This window comes from Athene cunicularia (genome assembly GCF_003259725.1).
Source record: "Athene cunicularia isolate RWA chromosome 7 unlocalized genomic scaffold, athCun1 chr7_part2, whole genome shotgun sequence".
NCBI classification, from domain to species: domain Eukaryota; kingdom Metazoa; phylum Chordata; class Aves; order Strigiformes; family Strigidae; genus Athene; species Athene cunicularia.
Window position 1 is genome coordinate 60,413 of NW_020799108.1, and position 22,861 is coordinate 83,273.

A 22,861-nucleotide genomic window follows, 5' to 3' on the forward strand; every position below is an offset into this window, starting at 1 on the left:
GTGTTGTTTTGGTTTTTTAACAGAACTGAGCATGACTGGGTGCCATAAGTGACATGCACAACAATTTTCAGGTCTTTTTGATGTTAATAATTATTAATCAATAGCCTGCAGATGTCCTAGATAGGCTAAGGAAGGTTCTACTGAAATTTCAGCAAAAACGAAATAGGACATGAGGTGGACAGCTCGTAAAAGCCCACTTATGAGTGGTTTATATAATTCAAGCTAAATTGTTACAAAATGAAGAAAAAAGTCCATAGAATTAAAATGAATAAACAGTTGTAAACTATTTTTCAGCTACTACCTTAAACAACCTTTCTGCCCTCTTGCCTAGTTTCAGAATTTAGGAGTTGCAACAGATGAGGTTCTTCATTAACATACAAAACAAATGAAATAAGGCAAGAGACACAGGAGAAAAAAATTTCCAGTTGTCATCCGAACCAGATATAAAGCAAAAGTCCCAACCAGAGTGAAAGTACTGTCCTTATGAATTTTATGAATGCAGGAATAAGGGAGTACAAACCAGATTTGTATATACCAGACAAAAATGAAGGACAATTAAAAGTGTTAAGATTTCCCTCCCATGTGTCAAGGCGCTCTCAGTTTCAGGCAGAGAAGAAACAAGGTTCTTTGCCCTAAACACACACACATAAAGGCCAAAGAGCAGTAGAAAAAAAGCTGCACAGCAGATTATGGTTCCACTGTCCTTGGGTCTGAACATAAAGTTTTCTGAGATCCCGCAAAAAAGAAACATGGTACATAGGGTGTAAACCCACAAATTTCCTGCAAAGTCCTGCTGCAAGATTGGCTGCAGGGTATGTTTGAAGGCTTTGGGCAGCTGCTGTTGGTACACACTGTGGAGTATTCCTCATCCAGGATCCTACTTGGAGATCCTAGATGGACATGCACATTTTAGAATAGATTGCATGGGAAAGTAAAACACCATTTCACTGAAGTTTAAATAATGTTTTTAAAATTCAATTTAAGTAACTGAAAAACAGTTATCAATGAAGAATAGATTTAAAACATTCTGAAGTGCTATGTGCACCAACAGTTGCTTAAACAACTTGTGTTTATTAATGATTTAGGGGTGTATTTGCTCCTAGATGTTTACCGAATCTCTGTATCTGCTGGGGAAACTTCACTGACAAGAGGTTTTATTGCAGTACAGCTTAAAACCTGCCTCAGTCCACAGAAACCAAGGGCTAAGAGATAACTTCAAATACGTGCAGAGTTCAAGTATTCCCTCCTTGGTTTGGATTTCTCCTATCAGCAGCAACAACTATACCATACATTCAGGCTCTTCTAGAATAAAGGTTCTACCCTGAGGAAGTTGTTGGTCCAACAAATTGAGTACATTGGCTGTATCATCCCTTGAGCAAATTCAGTGTTAGTTATCGTAAGACCATTCATACATTTGAACTGCACTGCTACACACATGACAATTTCTACACACTTAGCAATTACTAAGCAAATAAAAATTCCTGGCTCAAGAATGAGAAATTTGAAAGAAAAAAAGAAAAAAGGGGGAAACTAACCAGCCTCTTATTCAACCAATCCATGTGATCATAGGTAAGAGTTCCTCCAAAATCTTCTGTTAGTTGGCATGGTTCTATATATCGAGTAAGCTTGTTAGCAGATACTAAAATAACCTGCAACAATAAAAGAAATTTTAGGTTCACTTGTAACATTTTTCCTAAAGTACCTGAGAAGTGTGTCCAGAGATACTGGAGCAGATCTTTCTGTGCTTCAGAGAAAGTGACTCTTTTGCTAAACATTTAAATGAAGTATGGCTGGTTGCAATTAGCATGGACCTAAAACAGACAGGAAATTTTGATTTGTAGCATGTATCTCATGCATAATCCTGTTAGAGTGTAATCTATACCACCTTGTCTATTTTCAACAGGAAAAAGAAATACATTTCTTGAATATCTGTTTTCTTGGTGCTAACTGATGCTTCTTGATTAAGTCATACAACATGTGATCTAATTTTAGCGAATATAGCAGCAGAATATCATACTACAAAGCACTTGGTATTTTTATCACTCTCTTGCAATACTTCCAGTGCCAGAGGTGAGTTTGCACCATAGAAGTTAAGTGCCTGCATTTACTGTGCAAATATGCTCAGCAAGAATTGGATCAACCATATCCTTTCCACCAGTAGTCAAATTCAAATCTTAATATGCTTAAAAGACCAAGTCGTGTGCCGAGGAGACAAATCTAGTTCATCAACTAGTTCAGGAAATGAAGGAAAACACAGGTCCACTGCTAGTCAGAAGACTAAATTCTTCCCTTCATTTCTGCATTCGAGAGGTTCCTGGCTGAGCCCTATTCATATAAAACTAAACCAAAAGTTGGCAGCATGGATTGCTTTGATGCATGACATGCTAAGCCTGGAATAACTCCTGTAGAAAGAGGACTCTGGAAGCAGACATATGGGCAATATATATCCAGAAAGGAAAAAAAAAAAAAGAAATAATTTTGAGAACCCATCAGATCATGCACATATTCTTGCAAGAGACAAGAATACATTGAAAGAACCAACTGGCAAGAGCCGCCTTCTAGTCCAGCTCTGTGTTCCCACAGTCACTGGAAGACAGAAAACCCCAAACTTTCATGTTTCCTTCTTAAAATTGCCTCAAGGGTTTTGTCTTCCACCACTTCAGGATAGTTCAGTTTAGGTCGCTAAACCAGTTTGATATACCAAATCACTGATGAAAATACTATGTTTCTGAGATGGGTTTCGAGATCAAAAGCCATTCAAGCCAACAACCATTGGTCATCTTTATAATCTGAAAATAGAGGTTGTGCAGTCTCCATCCTTGGAAGTTTTTCAAGACCCAAACAGATAAAGCCCTGAGTAATCTGCTCTAATCTCACAGATTATCCTGTTTTTAGCAGGAAATTGGACTAGAGACCTCCTGAAGTTCCTTCCAACTTGAATAACCAATTTTCCAATTCTTACAACTGAAGAATCCAGAGCAGTTCCAAGCAAATAGGCTAATGTTCAATGTACAGGAACATCTTCCAGCAACATTCAGCAAATATAGGCTACTGTCCTGTATTCTTAATGGTATGTAGCTGCCATCAATGGAATTAGCTTGTAGTTTCTTTAAGTAATGCCACTAACCAGCCCAAACCCCAGTTGGTACTAGGTCCAAGAAAAATAAAGCCTTTGTTTTCCTTCCTTAGGCTCCCATTTATATTTTAAGTCATTTTTACATTCTCTTTTCATCTGAGTTCATTAAAAAAGGAAAAAGTTAATTTAATCAGAACATTTTGGTATGGAAACTGAAGTAAATACGGCAGCTGCTTCACATCACTGAAATATCAGTTCTATAAAAAAACCCCAACCACACAGCCTGAAGAAAACGATGGACTGCATTGAGACCAGGAAGAAGGGCAGACAACAGATATGCTTTACAAACATGTACAGGGAAGCATGTTTTAAAAGTTTTTTCTCCTGCAAAGCAAAAGCTGTCTGTAACAAATATATTAACTATATGAGAAAATAATCCTCTGACAAAAAAAACCCCACACACCTACAGGTGAGATTTGGACAAAGAACATAAACTTCTTGTGCACCTTATTAGAATTTTTTTTTTAAAACTTCCACTTCATAGTAAGCCTTGTTGTAATTTAAGACATTTCAAAAAACATTAATTCTCAATGTTTCCCTTTTTAAAAAAACCTTTATTTCTTACATTATTGACTGTTCACTGGAATAACTACAAAAATCCTGTCTGAAGACTACAAAAAGTAAGCAAACATTTGAATTTTTGACAAGGAAGTGGCAGAAGGGAGGTAGGTTCCTGGAGAGAATTTAGCTTGTTCTAGAACAAGACTAGTGACAGTACTAATGTAACATACTCCATATGGTTTAAATTAGTAACTTTGATATTTCTAGGTGTCAAAAGTTCAGTTTGCCTCTCTGAAGATTCTGAAATACTGTTTTAATCAGCTACTACAGATTAATAGGCTGTAAGAACACAGACCAAGAGCCAAAGGAAAAAAGATGTTGAAAAACAGTTGGTGTGATTTTGCACAGGGAGAAGGTAAGATAGTTCTCTTTTAAAGATATGAATTCTACTTTAAATTCAACACCTATAGCATGCAAACTTTTGCTGTCAGATTCCTAAAACTTTTCAAAATCCAATCACAATAATTGTCGTTAACCTTTTGTGAAAATGAAAGTCAAATTAGCACATCCTGAAAAAAAGCCTTCATCTATGAGTTAGCATTCCACCTTTGCACTTGAATTCCACACTTCAACATAATGTCTGTTGTGCTTCACATAGCTTTTAGTCACACAGGCTCTTTAAAATCCTCAGTAGTTTAATACTTGGATAATGCCACACTTAGAATCATTTGTCGTCATTCCCTCTACAATTATCGTTACCAAAGTGCACTAGACCACTAGCCACATCGAACAGCTTAGCTTCTCCTCCCTCTGGGAAGAGAATGATGATGGCTTTCTATTGCTTGACCAGCTCTCAATACTCCCAGATAAAATACAGGTACAGATGAAGGCCATTTACAGTTATAAAAATAGAAATATCCCACTGTTTGCTGGCAACTGAACAGATTCTTTTTTTTCCTAAGTCATCTTATTGTGTTGACTCCATGAAAAAAAAAAAGTTTTATTAATCCAAAGTAAAAGCCTCTGGACAGCAGATTGCAGTTGGATGTTAAAGTGAACAGCTTAAGATTTCCTAAGGAATAAATTTTAAAAAAATCTTGACAGATGGTAAAGCAGGAAAAAAAAGTAAAAATTATTGAATCCTTAAATCTTTGCTTCCCTTTCCACTGGATCCTCCCACTTCCATCAACAGTGACAGCTAATAAGGTGACAGTGGTACTAGGTTTCAGTGTGTCTTGTTTGCTAACGACCATAGTCCCTATCATCATCACCTCTACTCAGTTCTTTTTCAAATCTAGAAGAGTGGCAGCAGCTCTTATTGCTCTACTGTAATCAGCAAACTTGCTTTGTACAATACTGGCCTGCTAAAACATTGTAAAAGCCTTTGCAGAAATAACTCAGGACAGTGCTTTGGGAGAAGAGCTGTATTTCTGCATAAAATCACAACCACCTTTTTAAGAACTGCCAAAACCCTCAAAATACATATACTGCAGTCTAATGCTTCAACTGCAAAAATTCTTTATTTCTCAGGAGGGAGACTACAGTTATTTTTTCTAGTAACATGATTTTGACCCATGCAACAGTGCCATTAAGACTTATCTTTAATTATGAAAGATGTTTGAATACTGTTTGTACAAAGCTGACCTCTCTTTTTACCTTATTTGCTGGTTTCTGCAATTATTTCCTTTGCTCAACTACAATGATATAGATGCAGATGTCAAGATCAGAGTGGAATTCCGGACATTCGGTAGGACACATAAAAGTGCCCCCAAAATGTTGGAAACATCCATCTGAACTTTCTTTCTTGAGACAAGAAATGAAAAAGCTCTTTAATACAAACATCAGAGTCAAATCCAGGACCTACTGGAACACAGGATGGTGTAAAATATCAGTAACAAAGTGTTTTTTCCTTAAGTGTGTAATATCACAGCCTCCACACTACTGAATGTAAAAAGGAGCAGTTATCTTCCAAAAGAACACAACACACATGTCCCCTGAGAATAAAAAATTTAAACAAGTGAAATCTAAGCATATGATCTTCTGAGAGAAGTAAGTATTCTGTAAGTATCTGTATTAACCTTCACAGCTTGTTTCAGTGAGTAATACATTCCAGTTCTGGGATAAATTAAGAAAATAAACTAAACAAATTGAATGGTAATATTCTACATCTGTTATCAGAGCAAAAACTTTATACTGGGAAATAGGTACAGAAGCATCTGTAAGAGGACTAAATTCTATTTTTAATCTCAGGAGTAAACAGGTTTTAAAATTAAGATTTAGTTTAAAATAACTGGTGTCATCATCTCTTAGAAAAAATATTTATTATTAATTGACATTTACACAACACTGTAAACCTAAAAATACACTGAATTTCACAGAACAAAGTCAATCCTGACAAAATCATTTATGAAAACAGAGATAACAACTTGTTACATAAACATATTTATAGTGCTTATAATTTGGGGGGGGAGGATGTTGGGTTGGGTTTGGGGTTTTTGTTTTGGTTTCACACTTCAAACAAGGTAATATCTAACAACCTGCAAGTCTGACCAAGTTCACAATTCTTTGTAAAGAATTCTTATCAGCTGTGCCCAACTACCAAGACATTTATATGGGCTGAAAAAAGTGCATTACCAACATAGGCCACAGTTCCTCACTTAAGTAACATTTATGATCATGTGTGTACTAAGTGATGCTAGTCATGAAGTTAGATGTATCTTTAGAAAACAAAAATATTCTAAGAATAATAGAATGTATGTATTATACACAGTATTAGCTGTCTGATGTTCTATTAAAGTGATAGAAATGCAACTGATAGCAAGAACATGATGCATACCTATCTGGTTGCTGATAGGTAAGTTTGGACAAATATCATTCAAACAGACATAAATAGAGGGGCTTTTGTTAATTTCCCCAAAATTCTGCCATGGTACACTGGGAAGCTCAGACAGCTCATCCTCAATCACAGCCTGGTTGACAGGTATAATAAGCTGAATTCTGAAAAAGTCCTTTGGGCTCAATATTAAAGCTGTTTCCTCAGTGGACTGATTCTTGATGATTTGTTATGCCAGCAGCTTACTTATCCAAACAACTTTGGAAAAATACAGGAAAAGCTTTGATGAACAAGGCAGACATTTTGCAACTATAAGTTTGCACTGCAGCCTGTGCAGAAATCCAAACTGAAGAATGACTATGTTCATTTTCACGCTACACTAAAGGCAGCTTTTGTACAAAAGCCAATAACTTAATTTTATTTTTTTAAAATTAACTGTGAATTCTGATTGTTTTCTAAAACTCTGATTCATCTTCAACATTTGTTTTTTCAAAAGTTAGCTGTGCTTATTCTCCAGGAAACTCAGCTGCTGGAAGAACTTGAATATGACCTCAACTATTCTCCTGGTGATTTTTAAACAATAACTATGGCACTTTTAGCAGACCAAACATAGCTGCCCATACATCTGGTCTGGCAGTGATTGACTGCCACAGAACTGTAAAGCAAAGACTTCCTCTTCCCGAGAAGAATCCTATTGTTTGATGATAAATACTATTCCAATCCATTTTGTGAAACACTGTAGGACAGTGTTATTTGTTAACATGGAACACTTAATCTATACAATGATCATTTGCTTTAACATTACACCAAGAAACACAAGTTAAATATTTATCAGGCCAGTATCACACAGCGATCTGGCATACCAGAAACCCAAGAGCAGATAGCAGAATCTAGATATACACTAGACTGTCAACTCCCAAAACCTGCCTCCTTCACTTCCAGGCAATCATGTTTTTGCCCACTCATTCACCTTCCCCTCCAGGGCTCATGGTAATAATTAGCACACTATCTTTTTTCCATCCCAGAGAAGAGACCCACAAGAGAAGACACACAATCTGGTATTTTCTAATGCACCTTTCTTAAGGACTGAATTTAGAACGTGATGTAAACACAGGCTTACATACTCCAGCTCCACAGGGATAATTCCCTTATTTGGCCCAGGTTTTTAAAAGAAAGGACCCATTGCCTCTGGTGTTAAAACAGCAGCAACAAAGATACATGCAGATGAAAAGAGATGCATTTAAATAAGCATAATTTTGATTAAAAAATTGGAACTCCTATATGCATTTTTTAAAAAGTCCATGAAAGCTACACATTTTGGTGCCTTAGTATTAAAAAACACTGGACTGGAAGATCAGATTTAAAAAAGATTTCCTACAAAGTGTTATTCATTCTTCATTTTGTGGAGCAATACTCTGCTTATTAGCATTATTCTCAAAAGGTAAATTGGGGATGATTGTGCCACATGTAATTTCCAAGTGGAACATTGAAAGCTAAGATATAAAGATACATGTCATAACAACAGTTAATTTCAAAATACATCAGTATAAAAACCTCCTGTAGTAACACAGTAGAAAGCTCTGGATTACAGGGTGTTTTCAATGGCACCAAAAAAGCACATACAAAGGTGTTCACGGTGAGGATTTTTGTATTTTGCAACATTAAGGATTGCTATAACAGAGCAGGCATTTAATCCCATTGAGAATAAAGACAGCAAAAGCTTCTACAAAAGCTAAGTATCTACTTAAGTATGTAGCACTGACTTAGGTAGACAGAGAAGTTTTTATTTGAATTGGGGACTGATGTGAAAAACTGGTCTAATGACACAGGATTTAGCCTTTCCCATTGTATTCATTGTTAAACAGTTCCTATACTTTTAAACAAATGACAAGATCTTACTAGCTATTTTTCAGCTATATAACATGGAAAAAAATAAGTCAGCTAGCTAATATTTCTCTCAGAGCAATTCTGATATGCTAATATAGAGACCAGAAGCAGGTTGACAGGCAGAAAATTTTCATGGAGAAATGTGGTTTTTAGGTTTCTGTACTCCTCTGATGACTTGACATTAGAGATGTGAAACTTTCCAGAGCAGATTCTGCTGATACACCATCATAAGAAATTTCTGACACTATTGCTACAAACAGAGTTGTTAGTGCTACAGTTCAAGCATGGAACATTTAGAACTACTCTGACTTTGGACTTCAGGACTATCAGGATTCTTTTGTTATATACTCTCATTTTTCTAATTACATTCCCAGTAGTTTACAGACTTTTTTTTTTCCTTTCTCTTTCTTAAAGCCCTTGATTTCATAGCTCACAATCCTAAATTAACTTTTAAATTTTGCTCCATAATTTCCACATGAACTGCAAGCCCACTTTCTTCTTCTCTGCTTTCAACAAATGGATCTTCAAAGCACTAATCTAATACCTAAACCAGGGTGAGAGATTACTTTTCCTCCCAGTCCCTTAAATCAATGGTGTATGAATGGTATATCCAGCTCCTCTGCTGGATGGTGAACAGGAACTGACCTAAAACAGGTCCAAACCCAACACTAATACTAACCAGGAATAAAGATGCACTTTCACCCAGCTGAATCAGCCCACCTCTTTATACTTATCCACCCTTTTGATCTCCTTTCCCACACTGACTTTCACTGAGTTGCAACTCATCGCATCTCACTCTGAAGCAGAAAATCTCTGCCTTTTAACAGGAAAGGAAGGCATAGTGATTAATAGCTTTGTATGACAATATTAAGCAAGGTATTAAAAATAGATCAGGTAGCAGGAAACAGGAGGTAGATGTGATGCCCCATTAAAAATCAGAAATCACAGTTACATCGCATTTACTTTAAAGAAAATGAGATTACACTGTCAGGTAAATAAAAATATTTCATACTTTCATTTACATTTTTAGATCATATTTATTTCATTGGTGCAAAAGCCATCCCGGATTTTTCTAATAGTCATGCAAATCTAAGCAGTGATCCAAAACACGTGTGGCTCTGCTTTGTTTTTACTGCCAGTAATATACAATTATGCAGCTGTAGATTTGTGCATGAGTTAGAGGTTTCCACAGCCTTATCAGTGCTCTGCACTCGTATCAGGATTAGAGCAGACACATACCACTCTCTAACACAAACAGTACTTGGAGCACAGAGAAGGTAGGTCATTTCTACTGAGCCAGTTTTCCTAATCACAACCAGGTAACAGATAACCAAGAGTTAATGAATGGTAAAGAACAGAGGCTTGCCTAATACCAAGGGTGGTTCTTCATTATCTGGGAAAGCACAAGATTCTTCCTACAGTTCTCTCAGCTTCCCCTGTCCTTTAATGAAGAATGCATTTAAGAATATGAGTTACTGCACAGAAAAAAAAAAAAACAAACAAAAAAACACACCACCACAGAACCAAACAAAAAACGCTCCACAAAACCTAAGAAAGCACAAGATACAAGGGAAGCCATGAGTTACGATGGTGTCAAGAGTCTCTTTAGAAACATCCAAAGCAATTCTGTACCAACAACTGCTCACTATCCAACCTCAGTTAGATGACAACTGCCCCAAAGCCCTTCATTCAAGCAAGCGGTCTCACCCTGCTTCAGTGCTTCTGACTTAGGTGAAAGGGAAACTCAAGAGCAAACACCTATCAACCAAAGTAAGAATTCAGCAACTATCCATTATTAACGTCTACTCACAAAAACTTCTATCTACCCATGCATCAAGCCAAGATACAAGGAGGCATTAAGAAACAAGTGTGAAGTTTTCCTCTTGCCTAGGAAACAGCTACTGTGTTTTAATGCTGTGACTATTTTTCTTGTAAAATGATACATCATTGACTACTTTCTTACAATTGACACATTTCCAAACATGTTTACATGAAATGCATCTCAAACTTTAATTACTTTCTTCTTCCTAAAACCTCAGAACTATTAATTTAAGAGAATCATAGGTCAAAATTTCAGGTCAGGAAGAAACATTTAAGGTTCAGTAATGAAAAAAGTTTAGAAAAAGAAACAAAAAAAACTTTAGTTACACGACTCCAATACTCTATGCCAACAATGCCAACATCATCATTGGCACAGAATAGGCTTCATAAAATTACTAAGCTTACTAAATTTCATTACAGAATTATAATTTAATGACTGTTAGCTAATCCTTAAAGCCAAACAAAAAAATCCTTTTATTATCGTGGCCATGTAAAATTATCCCTTCTTCATTAACATACTTTCTGTAGGCTTTCTGCTTATTTGTCTAGAAATAGATTCTGAGTCATATTAAAGAAATATTCAAGAAGAATCTTCTAGAGGATTAATTTCCAAACTGGCAATACCATGATGTATATAGTAACAGCCACTGTACAGAATTCTTTTATACTACAACTTCAAAGGCTTCCTGAACTTGTCCAAGGACCATATTTACAGGTGTGCAGATGGGAAAAAGAGTAGGGACTGCTAAAGAGCGGGGTTCACCTTTATTACTGCCACTCTGGACTTCGGTCCTGAAAGCATTTGTGTGAAACTGAATATTGCAAACTTGAGTCACTTTCTAAATACAAGCTCTTAAACCATCCTTTTGAGTACAGATGATTGGTTCCATCTCTCTTAATTCTCATCTTGGATGTGCTCCATTTTTTTAAATAATAGGCTAGTTTATAAAAGGTGGACACAACCATACTCATGTTCTTAATTAAAGAAGCTATAACTGAGCTGCTACATGCTGAACCTCAAGATAGAAATATACTCTGACCACACATCCTTGCCAGTCCCCTCAAGGGATTCCGGTGAAGGGACAGACAGACATCTGTGAAACCCAAGAGAGTTTAACTGTAATGCAAGTCATAAGATTATCATAGTAGGAACCACTTCCAGTAGCAAGATTTCAGGCACTTCACTACCTTTACTACTGAATTTCTTCCTGGCTGCAGATTTTCAAACACACAAGTGGCTGTTCAGAGGTTCTGTGAATTGCTCTGTTGCACCTGGGCTACTTTTCAAATCTGTCTTTAAAGAACTATTCAGAAAGAAAATATGATCTTCATCTGTAATATAAACAACCTGAAGGCAAATATGCAGAATTTCCTTACTTATAAGACTCTAAAGCAGATTACAAAAAAAAAAGTAATGAAAGGAATCAAAGCAGATTTTTAGAAGAAAAAGGTTTGGTCATCTCACTGAAAATACGAATCTTACTCCTTACCTCCACACTCATTCAGACGACTTTCACATGCAATAATTATTTCCAGAAATGAAGCTACCTATTCTAGTATACTCTGATGCAATTCTGTTAATTCATATGAATTTTGTCTTATTAAGTGTGGTACCTGGATGATAAGAGTCTTTGGGTTTATATTATTTGGCAGTTACATAACCTTTCAGCAGCCACCTTCCAATTACCATTTTCCCTGAACTAAGTTTTCTACAGCAGCATTTAAGAAAGTTATAATCTTAACAGAAAGAATTACACAGCATTGGACAAGGCTAAAAACACTTTTCCATCCAATCTCTTTTCACAAAAAAAGATGGTCTCTAAGAGCTTTGCACAAAGCAAGTAGACATTTTAGTATTTGGTGAGCACAGCAAGCCTTTTGTAGTTCAAACAAGATTAACTTCAAAAATGCCTGGAAAGATTGATCATACAGAAAATTTTCAAAAAGAGGGAAAATTGAGGTTTCCATTAACCTCCCCAAAAGATTAAAGAATGGAACCACTAACATTAGTGTGTAATCTCTTGTACATGCTCAGCCTCACAAGCTAAGAACAATTATCAGCTTATATTTGGCAAACTGAAGGGATCTATAACCTTCATTACCAATGTGAGAGAACTCTCAAAACGAGAGAAGATGCATGCAACAGCTGCAAGATTTTCTTCAAAATGGTTACTGCTGATTTAGTGACACCATACAACATGCATATCTACAGTCTATTACAAAAGAGTCATGAAAAAAACATTCACACTAAACCCTGTACAACAGTTCTTACCCAAAACATCCAAAATATGTAATCAAATAGCTTTATCCTCTTGCTGAGCAAAGAAATAAATGCCACTCATTTCTAATTTGAGACCTACTTCATTTAATATTCTTATTAAAAAAGTTAGAAGGCCACAGTGGTTTACTAAGAATATCTACAAAGCATCTGGAATATAACTATTTTTAGAGACATTAATTTTCATCCAATTATTCTAGTATTCCAGAAATAATATTTTTGACTGAAGCAGAAAAAAAAGTTCTACATACCTCAAAGCCAAGTCTGTCTTTCTCTTTCCAAAAACAGAAATGGGTAACCTTCTTATCCCAAAATTCATCTGGCTTTACTACACAAACAAGTGATACCTCAGCTGGAACAACGTTCTGTAAAACAAATGAAAAAATTAAAACTTTCAAGATTAAACCTTCATTTACCACAAAAATTAATATGTCAGCTATTCAGAAACTTAAAATTTACAGAAATTAAACTGTCCGCTGCATATTCATCACAGTTGGCTCCATCTTGTTTTGTAGTATACTACACTAAATTTCATCACAAAAAAGTGTCAGAACTGAAAAGTAAACCTAACCTCTTTCCTCCCAGTCCTGAGGCCTAACCATTAATCTATGCTACATCAGTATAGAAAAAACATGAATTATTGGCCAGACTTATTTTTATTTTTGACATTGTTTTAAAAAAAGTTCAGGACAAAGCTTTCTACCAATGTGATTTGCTATGTAGAATGAAACAGTAACCATGAAGTTAGAAAATAATTTTATACTTTGTTATTAAATCACATCAAGATTATGTCCTATAGTTCTCTAGTACATATTGCTTAAACTAGAATGAAAGGGCTTAACATTAACATTTCCACATACTAACTCATAAAAGTATTACCAGAAAAACATTCCTCAGCCTAACAGTAATTTCATCTGCCAAATTGATTTCATGTGCTTACACTGAATGCAGATTGAGGAACAGAGACTCTTGATTACTCCCAAGTCAACAGCTATAGCTACAAGCAACAGTTAGATAATCACGGTACTGACATAAAGGTGACAACCCATGGGATTTCTCTTCAAATACCTCATTTTAAATATAAAAATATAATTCTGAAAAAGGTAAATAAGTCCAACTCAGAAATCACACCACTGAAAAAAGGATATTTCATTCTTGCACCATTTTAATGAATATGCAAAAACTATTTGAAAGTAGGCAATATTTTTAACATGGCAGTGTCTGTTTAGACCAATCAACACCTTTGAGAACTATGCGTGTCCAAGCAGGGAGAAATCTCAAACGGTGTACACAAGTGATTACTTTACATAGGAAAAAAACTTTGTTGCTTCCTTCTCAACTTAAGGATACAGACGTGCAACTTACGTTTCTGCAGGCTTCACACTGGCAGGAAGCATGCTGACAGGAAGCCAGTGAAATCTGGGCATGGGCAAATAGCTACCTTCTCACTAAATGTCACAACTGCACATTAGCTGAAGTGAAAGCTCAGTCAAGATCATAATAGGAATATAGCAGATCCAATTACTATAACTATTAATAGGAATTCCATCTTAGTCAAAAACAGGTGAAAGACACCTTGAAACAGACTTAAAAACCCAGGAGCAACAATGAGTCAGCAGGTCAACAAAATGAAATTATTCATATTTGACACATTTTCTGTGGCTTCTTCCAAGTCTGAGAGAAAAACTGCTCTGATAAAGAGAAATCATCTGTGCAGTAAGAAAGGCAGTATTCCATGGACTCTAACCTATTCAGTGCTGTATCCTGCATCTCCTTTGACCATTGAGAGCAGAAAATAACCTATATTGTTTAGCAGAATTAAGACCTAATTATAACCCCACAGTTCTGAAAAACTAAAATAAGTTATGATTTTTTTTTTTTTAACTGGGAATTGGCACTTTTTTCCCCTTCTCCTACTTCATATAGAATCCAGAATATAATTTGTCATTGGGACCATTATGCACAACAAAATCAACTATAGACAGTTCCAAAAGAAACCAAGTAGTATAGAGTATTGCACAAGAACCTGCTCAGCTGCAGTATCAGTGTGAACTGTTTGCTGCAGACATTCCTACCACTCACAGTTGATGATGCCAAGAGCATATTTCTGTATTTTTTAACTAAAACTCTGTTTTAGAAAAAGTTCTACAATCATGTGTTCTCAGCATGTAATGAATTTGTCCCACACTTGAGTGAGGTGTATTATCTGCTTTTCAGATTGTTTCTTCCTACACAGACCTGTCACATAACCACATTCTGTGATTTTAAAAGGCCATAAACTGTATATTTCTGAATTTAAAAAAATCATTGTTTCTACAGTAACATAGCTATTGGGTTCACATATATAAAACTAATAAATCCACTATGAACAAATAAAAATTTATTTACCTGTAGCATTAACACAACCGTCTTTACCACATTCCATTGAGATTTTCTGCCATCCACTATCACAGTAAATCCTCTAGCTTTACACTTCTCACTAAAAGAAGAAAAACACTTAGAAAAAAATAAAATGCACGAACAAGTGTCATATCACAATGCCTTTGGATTTCAACTCTACCAAGAACACAACTACATAGGTTTACTTATAAAAATACCATGTTATAAACCTTGTTTACTCATTTAGAAATATCTTTCAATTTTAATGTGCAAAGATATTAATAGATATTCCAAATTACAATTTTTCAGTAGCACTGAAGTGCTTTTCATAACACAACCATTTATTTAAACTTTAGCAACTCTGAAAAAGTTTCATAAGCATAAACTTCACAAAATCCTCAGAAAGAAGAGGTCAATTTACAGTTTCATAAGGAAGACAAAAGGATGTCAGTTTTCACAAGGCTACTTGTGAACTGGCACAGATTTGAGGATACAGCTACACTTGTTGCGTGTCCAAGCAGGAAACAATACGAACATGCTTAACTTTCTTTCTTGAACAAATGGATCAGAAACTGCAGTGCACAAAAAGCCTCCACAAGGGCAGAGGCTTTGTGTATGGATCGAGTATTTGAGACTGACATAACTTTCTCTTCCTAATAAGGTCTGAGTCCGCATATACTACAAACAAACAAAAAAACTCTGCTGAAAACAGTTACTGCAAAGCTAAAAATTCAGAGATACTTCTGCTCAAGTACCAAATGGGAGAAAAGACTGAAAACTTTCCTCACTCTCTATGCATTCCCACAAAGACCTCTCTGGCTCATTTCTAACTGAAGCTGGTAACAAGGTGCTCCCAACACCACCTGGGCAGTGTTCAAGGGTGGCAGCGACCTCTGGGAGGTGCTACCTTCTTAACAACCAGAACAGCAGCAGCCAGAAGAGAACATGGAATTGAGTCCATGTTAGCATTAACTACCACATTAGATATCATGTCTCAGGTTAAAATTTTTGTGTCCAGCAAAGTTATAAGTGACTAAGATACATGACATTCGCATGAGGTACAAAAGCATTATGTAATCTTTAGCACCCACATCTTCAATTACAAAACAAAGCCACTTCTGTGATCTCTTTAGCTTACAAAAAAACAAAGAACATGTAACAGTAAGCATTATGTTTCCAACCGAGAAATTTAACTGTCATTTCATATTTAAGCTGAGCCTCACGAGGTATGGGTGGTAGACAAATTTATCTTGGAATTAAAAAATACAAAAGAAAAGAAAAAGGCACCTTACTAGTCTATTTAGGAAAAAATAATTACAAAGTTGGCTGCCAATCCATACATGCTTTTGGTTTTAAGGAACCTCTAAGATCACATACATAACTTTTCTGGAAGCACTCTGAACATTCAGGCTTTATGCATACAATGTTTGATCAGAATTAACTCAAAAGGCACACTATCGCTACTTTTAAGAACAAGATGAATAGCATTACTATAGCATCTTGAAATGTGGCTTTCTTAAGCTCAACGTAATCTAGCAGTATCAGGATCTGCTCTTGTCTACTACTAAACCTATTAAAAACACCCAGAACACCCAACAAAACAACCAAATTCAGAAGTGAGCTACCACTTCTGAAAAGTTCAGACAACACAAACATAAATGGTTGTATGAAAGTTAAAATTAAAAAAAAAAAAAACACACTTGGTGATTTGAGCCACCACACAGAGAATACAACAAAGGAAGCCCACTTTAGTATGCACACACAATAGCATAACATTGTCACTTTTATTTTTCTTGGATTCTGAAAAGGCCTCTTCAGAATTTGAGAATTTTAAATAGCATCAAAGAAAAGCATAATAGTAAACACTAGAAATAAGTTGTCTGAAATTTTAGGAAGGCTTTACACACACACACACACACACACTCACCCTACACACCCCCCAAAAGAAATTTACTCAAGACACTATAAACAGTTATGCCTCAAATTTTGACCAGAGCTATCCATCAACACTAGAATGCACAATTTCACAAGTTATAGTTACAACCTATGTCATGCACAACTGGCCTAAAAGTTAAACATATTAGGTTACCTTACACATAGAACTAGAGGAAAAAAAACATCATTAACGTTTCTTGGACGGCTATCTGGGTTTGGGACAACATCCCTCCCTACACCCCTCCTTTTTTCAAATGCTATTTAGCAAGTCTTTCCAGAACAAAAAAGGCAAGCACTTAAGCCAAAAAGTTTGCATTTCCCACTAAAAACCAACATGCAAATAAAAACAACAATGGATTTTTCCATACTGTCACCATAAAAGAGAGGTCAGTTTTTCCACAACTGACAAACAGAACATTAGATGTGGGAACTCTGAACTTTGCTTTCAAACAGATTTCCCAGTTTGTACAGAGTACAGTGAGTACCGTGGCTGTATTTTCAGAATTATTTTTATGCTAATATATGTAAAAACATACATCAGAATGAGACTGTGTAATAATTAATGTTTGCTAAAAAAATAATGTCTGCATCTGTTCCATAAATACAGCCAAGTCCTTAAGTCAATAAGATGACTTGCACAGATGACCATTCAAGATTTTCATCACTTTACAGAAGACATGCTGTTTGAAAAACCCTGAAACTTCCATGACTAAATGATGTGCAATACACTCATACACCTACTGATATTTTACTTGTAAGCAACCTAAATTTAATCTGCTTCTTCCCTAATCAGAATTTTTTTAAAGAGTCTTAACTACAAAAAAAACGCAGATCATTTAACTGTGGTTTAAAAACATTTATAGATTGCAATAAAACAAAAGTACACTAAACAGGCTTTAGTTATGCCATTGTTCCTGTTTCCAGAAGGGGAATTTAAAGGGATAGAAAAGAAAGCATTTATCTGAGAGGATTTTTTCCTTTTTAAATCATTGGCACATCAGAACAAAACAAAGCCATAAAAAAGCTCAATCTCTGAATTTTAAGAAAAAAAAAAGCATTTAACTAAGTTAGGGCCAAGAACTGTCACTATAAGCTTGCACACACAGAACTTAAATCAACAATAATTTCAGAGAAAGGTCTGGATGACAGGATACTCAAATTGTGACTCAGCACCTTTAGGCAGTATCTTAACTTTAAACATTTGAAATGCTCACTAACTTCGGTAAGACTTCATATGTTTTTAGACTCGGTGTACACAAGCACTACAAGCTACAAAGACTAGGCATATAGCAAAGAGTAAGAAGCTTTTTTACTTTGAGCAATGCTACCTTTGCAAGCTTAGGAGTTTCACCACAATGGCTCATTAATTTACATATAACTTAAGTGCACTGTTATTAAAAAGAAATTACCAAAGATATCCCCAGAAAGGAGTGAGGAAATACACAAGACAAAAAAGCCCTAAAGCCAGCCACACAGAATAAAAGGACGTATGTAAGCCTTAGCAGATATTCTTTAGTTTACTGGAATGTTTTTAGTTCAGTCAGTATCACATTTTAAACACAGATTTATGTAAAACTCATTTGGTATTGAAAGGCAAATAAGAGGAAACACCAATACAATGTTCCCTTCCACCACTGAAAAAGAAGGCAGCCCTGAACAGAATGCCTTTGAAATCACCTTGGGATACTTAGCAGGTAGTCTAGTGTGACACTCAGCTCGTCCATACTCGTCTGTTCAAGGCATAATGGAATTGTCAGAATCAGGCCACTTCTTCTGTCCTTCCCTCCTATTTTGGGGGGGAAAAGTCATTAGAAAGGTAATGTGAGGGCTTTAAGGTAAAAGAAATACTTTGTAGTTATGTGGTCTCAAAATACATCATAAAAGTAATCTAAAAAGTTGCTGTGAAAATCACAACTGACATTTCACCTCTCAGGTGTGAAGATTCATTTACCACATTTGATACTTAAGGCACCACCAAGGCTTCAAAGCATAAAGCACATATGTAGCTGTCAGTCTTCCATCTAGTACTTTCTACATAAACAACAAATTTTTCCAGAAGCATTATTTTTGCGTATCTAGATTATGTTGTTAAAGAATATCTCCTAGACCTTCTATACTACCAGCCTGTCAAACCTGGTAAGCTTCCAAGGTGAGCATGTACTCAGCAGCTCCAACTGGAACACGCCATCTCCCAGAAACGCAAACTACACAAAGGAGGATCTCGTACCACACAGGCTGCTCTAAGTAGCTCATTTACCAAATGCATAGTGTTTCCAGACCTACTTACAAACACATACTAATCACCTCACAGTTAAGATAAATATTTCTAACCAGTTGCTTTAACCTTCATATGCATTTTCAAACCCTCTAGTAAAAGCTATACAAACAGTATCAGCAACAAAAATACTGAAAGAACTGGCCTCACATATGTCCATTATGAGATCCAGTAAGATCAAGTGTTAGGTGATGCTGATACGCTGCATTTAGGTAGACAGTTCTCCAACTGTCATACGGGTTTGTTTTCACTACACAGACTCTCAAGAAAGTCCCTGGAAAGGTACAGCTTAAAAAGAAAAAGGGTCTTTAAAGGAAGCTGAAATTTTCTCTTCTGGCCTTTCTTCTCAAAGATTGACTTTGGAGTCACATATATATGAACCAGTATGCAAAATGGATTTGTACTAGGTTCTTACTCATAGCCTGAATTGAAACTGAAGCCAAATCCACTGAATACATCATCACAAGAGAAATAAATACTGACACAGCTCCTTGAAAAGGTCAATCAGCAAGTGCCATAGAGTGAAAGAAATCAAGTGTGAAGCTGGCTCTTCTATTATCTACCACAAATCTAATTACAGGGGCATCACTGGTGAACTGAAGGCAGGTAGGTGGCCTTGAGACTAAAACATTTGCCCCTAAAGGGCAGATTAAGTAAAACCGGCAAATGTAGCTGTGACTCATCTTTCCACTTAATTTGGTGTAACTCATCTAGTTCATATATTCACCATTTTGAGCAAACCACCTTATGTTTTTTTTTATTTTCTTTCTGTTCTTGAATCTTTTAATGTCTATAACCAGCAAAAAGAAAAAGAGATCTTAATTCAAAACCCAATCAAGTATTTTGGCTTTTTTTTTTTTTTGGTGGGGGGAACAGGAAATTATGAGAAGGAACAGGAAATTGCACATGACCTAAAGAACATTAACGAACCCAAACATACTCCAGAAGGATACAGCACTTGAGTTTATATCTTATTAAACCACAACTTCAGTTATCTTAAAAGTCTGGGGGTTGTTTTTTTAATATTTTTCTAAACTAATACCAATCTCTACATTAAACCAGTTTCAAAATAAGTTTTCCACCATGTTAAGTAGCTGAAAGCCTTTTCCATTTTATTCAATATTATTTCTTTGAACAGGTTTTAATATATTAGCTATTTTATTTAAAAATACTAGAGACATTTAAGTACATGTAGGAAGCAGCAACTGAACAATTTCCTCCGTATTTTGGAAAAACTGTAAAAAGATAATGATAATCTCAGATTTATTTGGGGTGAAAAAGCAGCAAAGTAAATTTGCATAACCTGAGGAAAAAACACCTTTCTTCTCAAATTAAGTGTGCTACTCATATGGTTAAAGGTTAAATCATGCTTTTGCTTCATAAAAATTAGGTATTACTTAACACTGGTAGAACTGAAGTTCTATCTAATCAGTAAAAACAGTTTTTTACAGAATAGTAACAGCTGTGCAGAAATAAGACAAAGCACACAAGCACAGTACAGTAATGCTTGCAGATGCATACACATATACTGAGATAATTTGGTAAGAATTCTCCCCATCCGTTAGAGACGCAGGCAAGATAACCAAAAAAAAAAAAAAACAAAACCCCAAACCCTGCTCATTTACACAACATATGTTGGCATCTTAATTGTACTAGGGATTTTTCCTTGTTTCCAAAGCTATGCAAACTCCCCAAAGAGCATTAAAGATCCACTGATACACACGTATCATCCACATCTTCATAAAGGACCTACTGCTTTAGGTGGTTCACTGCAATAGTTGTGTTGTCCTCCCTTTCTCTTCTTTGGGGGAGAAATACTGCTGGAAAACACCAATGCACTACTTAACTGTATTTCTAAAGAGAAGACTTAAAGGGTGGTGCTACACGAGAAAGGACAAATAGATAGATCCTTTCTGCAGAAATTAAGAGGGAGTCACAGTTTAAAGCAACAGTAATTTAGAGATTGTCCACCCTTCTGTTTCTGAATGACAGAAAGCTTAAAAATTAAAGTAGGAAAGCAGGAGAAAAAGGAAGGAAGAATACCTCAATGCTTTAAAAATGACATTTGTTCTCATCTGTACATCTGGAGTGAAAGAATTTCTCTCCACTTGCTACACTGCTTAGCAAGAGCACATTAAATCCAACAAGTAGGAGGAAAACTGTAAGTTTGTGGATGTAAAAATACTACTTCAGAAGCCTCTGTGATTCAATGGTAGCTTGTTAGCTACCATCTCTCAACAAGATTAAAACATTAAAATTAATAAAGAAGCCTTTCCTTAAGCATTCAGGCATTGTTTGGTCTTTCCTTATCCATAAGGATATCCTCAGAGAAAGGAGAGTAGCAGTTAGTAGGATAATAGAAAATAAATCCATTGAAACGAAAATTTGCAACAGCCAAGTTCTAAAATGGGTTACACATAAAATGGAGGAACTGTGAAAAATTACTGGAGCAGAGAAGCAATGAAACAGTCACAAATATTAATAAAAATCAAAACCACAGACTGGACAGAATTTGGTGATCAAGCTGAGTGAGCCTCCAATAGGAAAATTAAGAACACAAGAGGTTATGAAGGTATTTCTACAGGGAACAGTAGAAGGGTCAGAAGAGTCACCTTGAACCAATTTCCGTGGTCCAGAACTCCATGAGCCATGGCAGCAGCTCAGGACTCTATTGGATAACATACTTTAAGAATTGTATATAACACTCCCTCTCCTCCCCTACCCATGAACTCGTAAGTGGAATGTTAAACTTGTTCATTTTAATGTATATATACATGGCTGGGGAAGAAAAACACATTTTCTTCTTGCATTTATAGCAAGTTTAGTCTTAATATAACTGATTTGTAACTGGAAGAGATTTGTCCTGTTCAAAGTTACTTCTGGATTCACAAGACAAACACCAGCCCCCACAAAAGTAGTTAACCACTAATAGTAGTTAAATGTTTTGTTTACACAAAATTGAAAGACTCCAGTGTTAAACAGGGTCTAACCAATGTAAGTTTAAAACTGGCACTTGAAGCCCACTCATGCAAGGTACCAGACAAGAAAAATCTTGCTTTTTTACCTGGATTTAAGAAGCATTTGCTGAATTGACTGAAAAAAATACAAACCAAACCTCAAGAACTATAATCTCTTGACATTACACAGGAAGACTGCAATAATTAACTAAATTATGCAGTTTCATGACAAGTCATCTTGTCTAAGAACTAACAGGTTTTTTCCCCAGCTTGTAAACACTTCTAGAAAAGATTCAAACGTATGTATTCTGCCTGCACTGTGATTTTTGTGCAGCTTCCTTGCACTGAAGTATATACAGATCATGTAAATATTCTGTCAACCTGCCACAGCACACAGAGTACAAGGTAGAAGCTATCACTGATTCTTTTCCTCAGTGAAAAATGATGGCCAGCCATTTATGTAAAAGATAAAACTTTAAAGTGTATCTTTATCCATCTCAGAATAATTTTAACTCAAAACTGTATTTTTAAAGGAAATACTGAAAAAAATGAATGGAGCTTTAAAGGAATGTTACCTAGTTACCAGTTAAGTAGTGATGGCTACCACAGATGTCATCTAACATTTCCCAATACTAGCACACTAAGCGATAAGAATTAAACAGTAAAATAAGTTGTTCTTTGATCTTGGTTGTATTGTTTGTAACTCCTTTCTAAAAATTCAAGACTGTATAAATATTTACCACCACAACCAGAATGCAATGTTTAGTGAGATAAACCCAGTCATATTGCGATTTTAGGTGTGACAAACAACACCTCTTTGTCTTACAGAAAAGCACTACACTCAGACTACCTGAGTCTT

At 35.7% G+C, this 22,861-nt stretch overlaps 1 protein-coding gene across 2 annotated transcripts in view; it reads right to left on the reverse strand.

Moving 5' to 3' along the window:
* SESTD1 (SEC14 and spectrin domain containing 1) overlaps positions 1-22,861 on the reverse strand; it is a 58,834-nt gene that overhangs the window by 23,232 nt on the left and 12,741 nt on the right. For both annotated transcript variants that reach the window (XM_026853256.1, XM_026853255.1), the window contains exons 5-8: positions 18,448-18,556; positions 14,845-14,935; positions 12,708-12,821; positions 1,536-1,649 (exon numbers count right to left, since the gene is read on the reverse strand). In XM_026853256.1, coding sequence (XP_026709057.1) covers positions 1,536-1,649; positions 12,708-12,821; positions 14,845-14,935; positions 18,448-18,556 — 428 coding nt within the window. The remainder of the gene's footprint in view (positions 1-1,535; positions 1,650-12,707; positions 12,822-14,844; positions 14,936-18,447; positions 18,557-22,861) is intronic.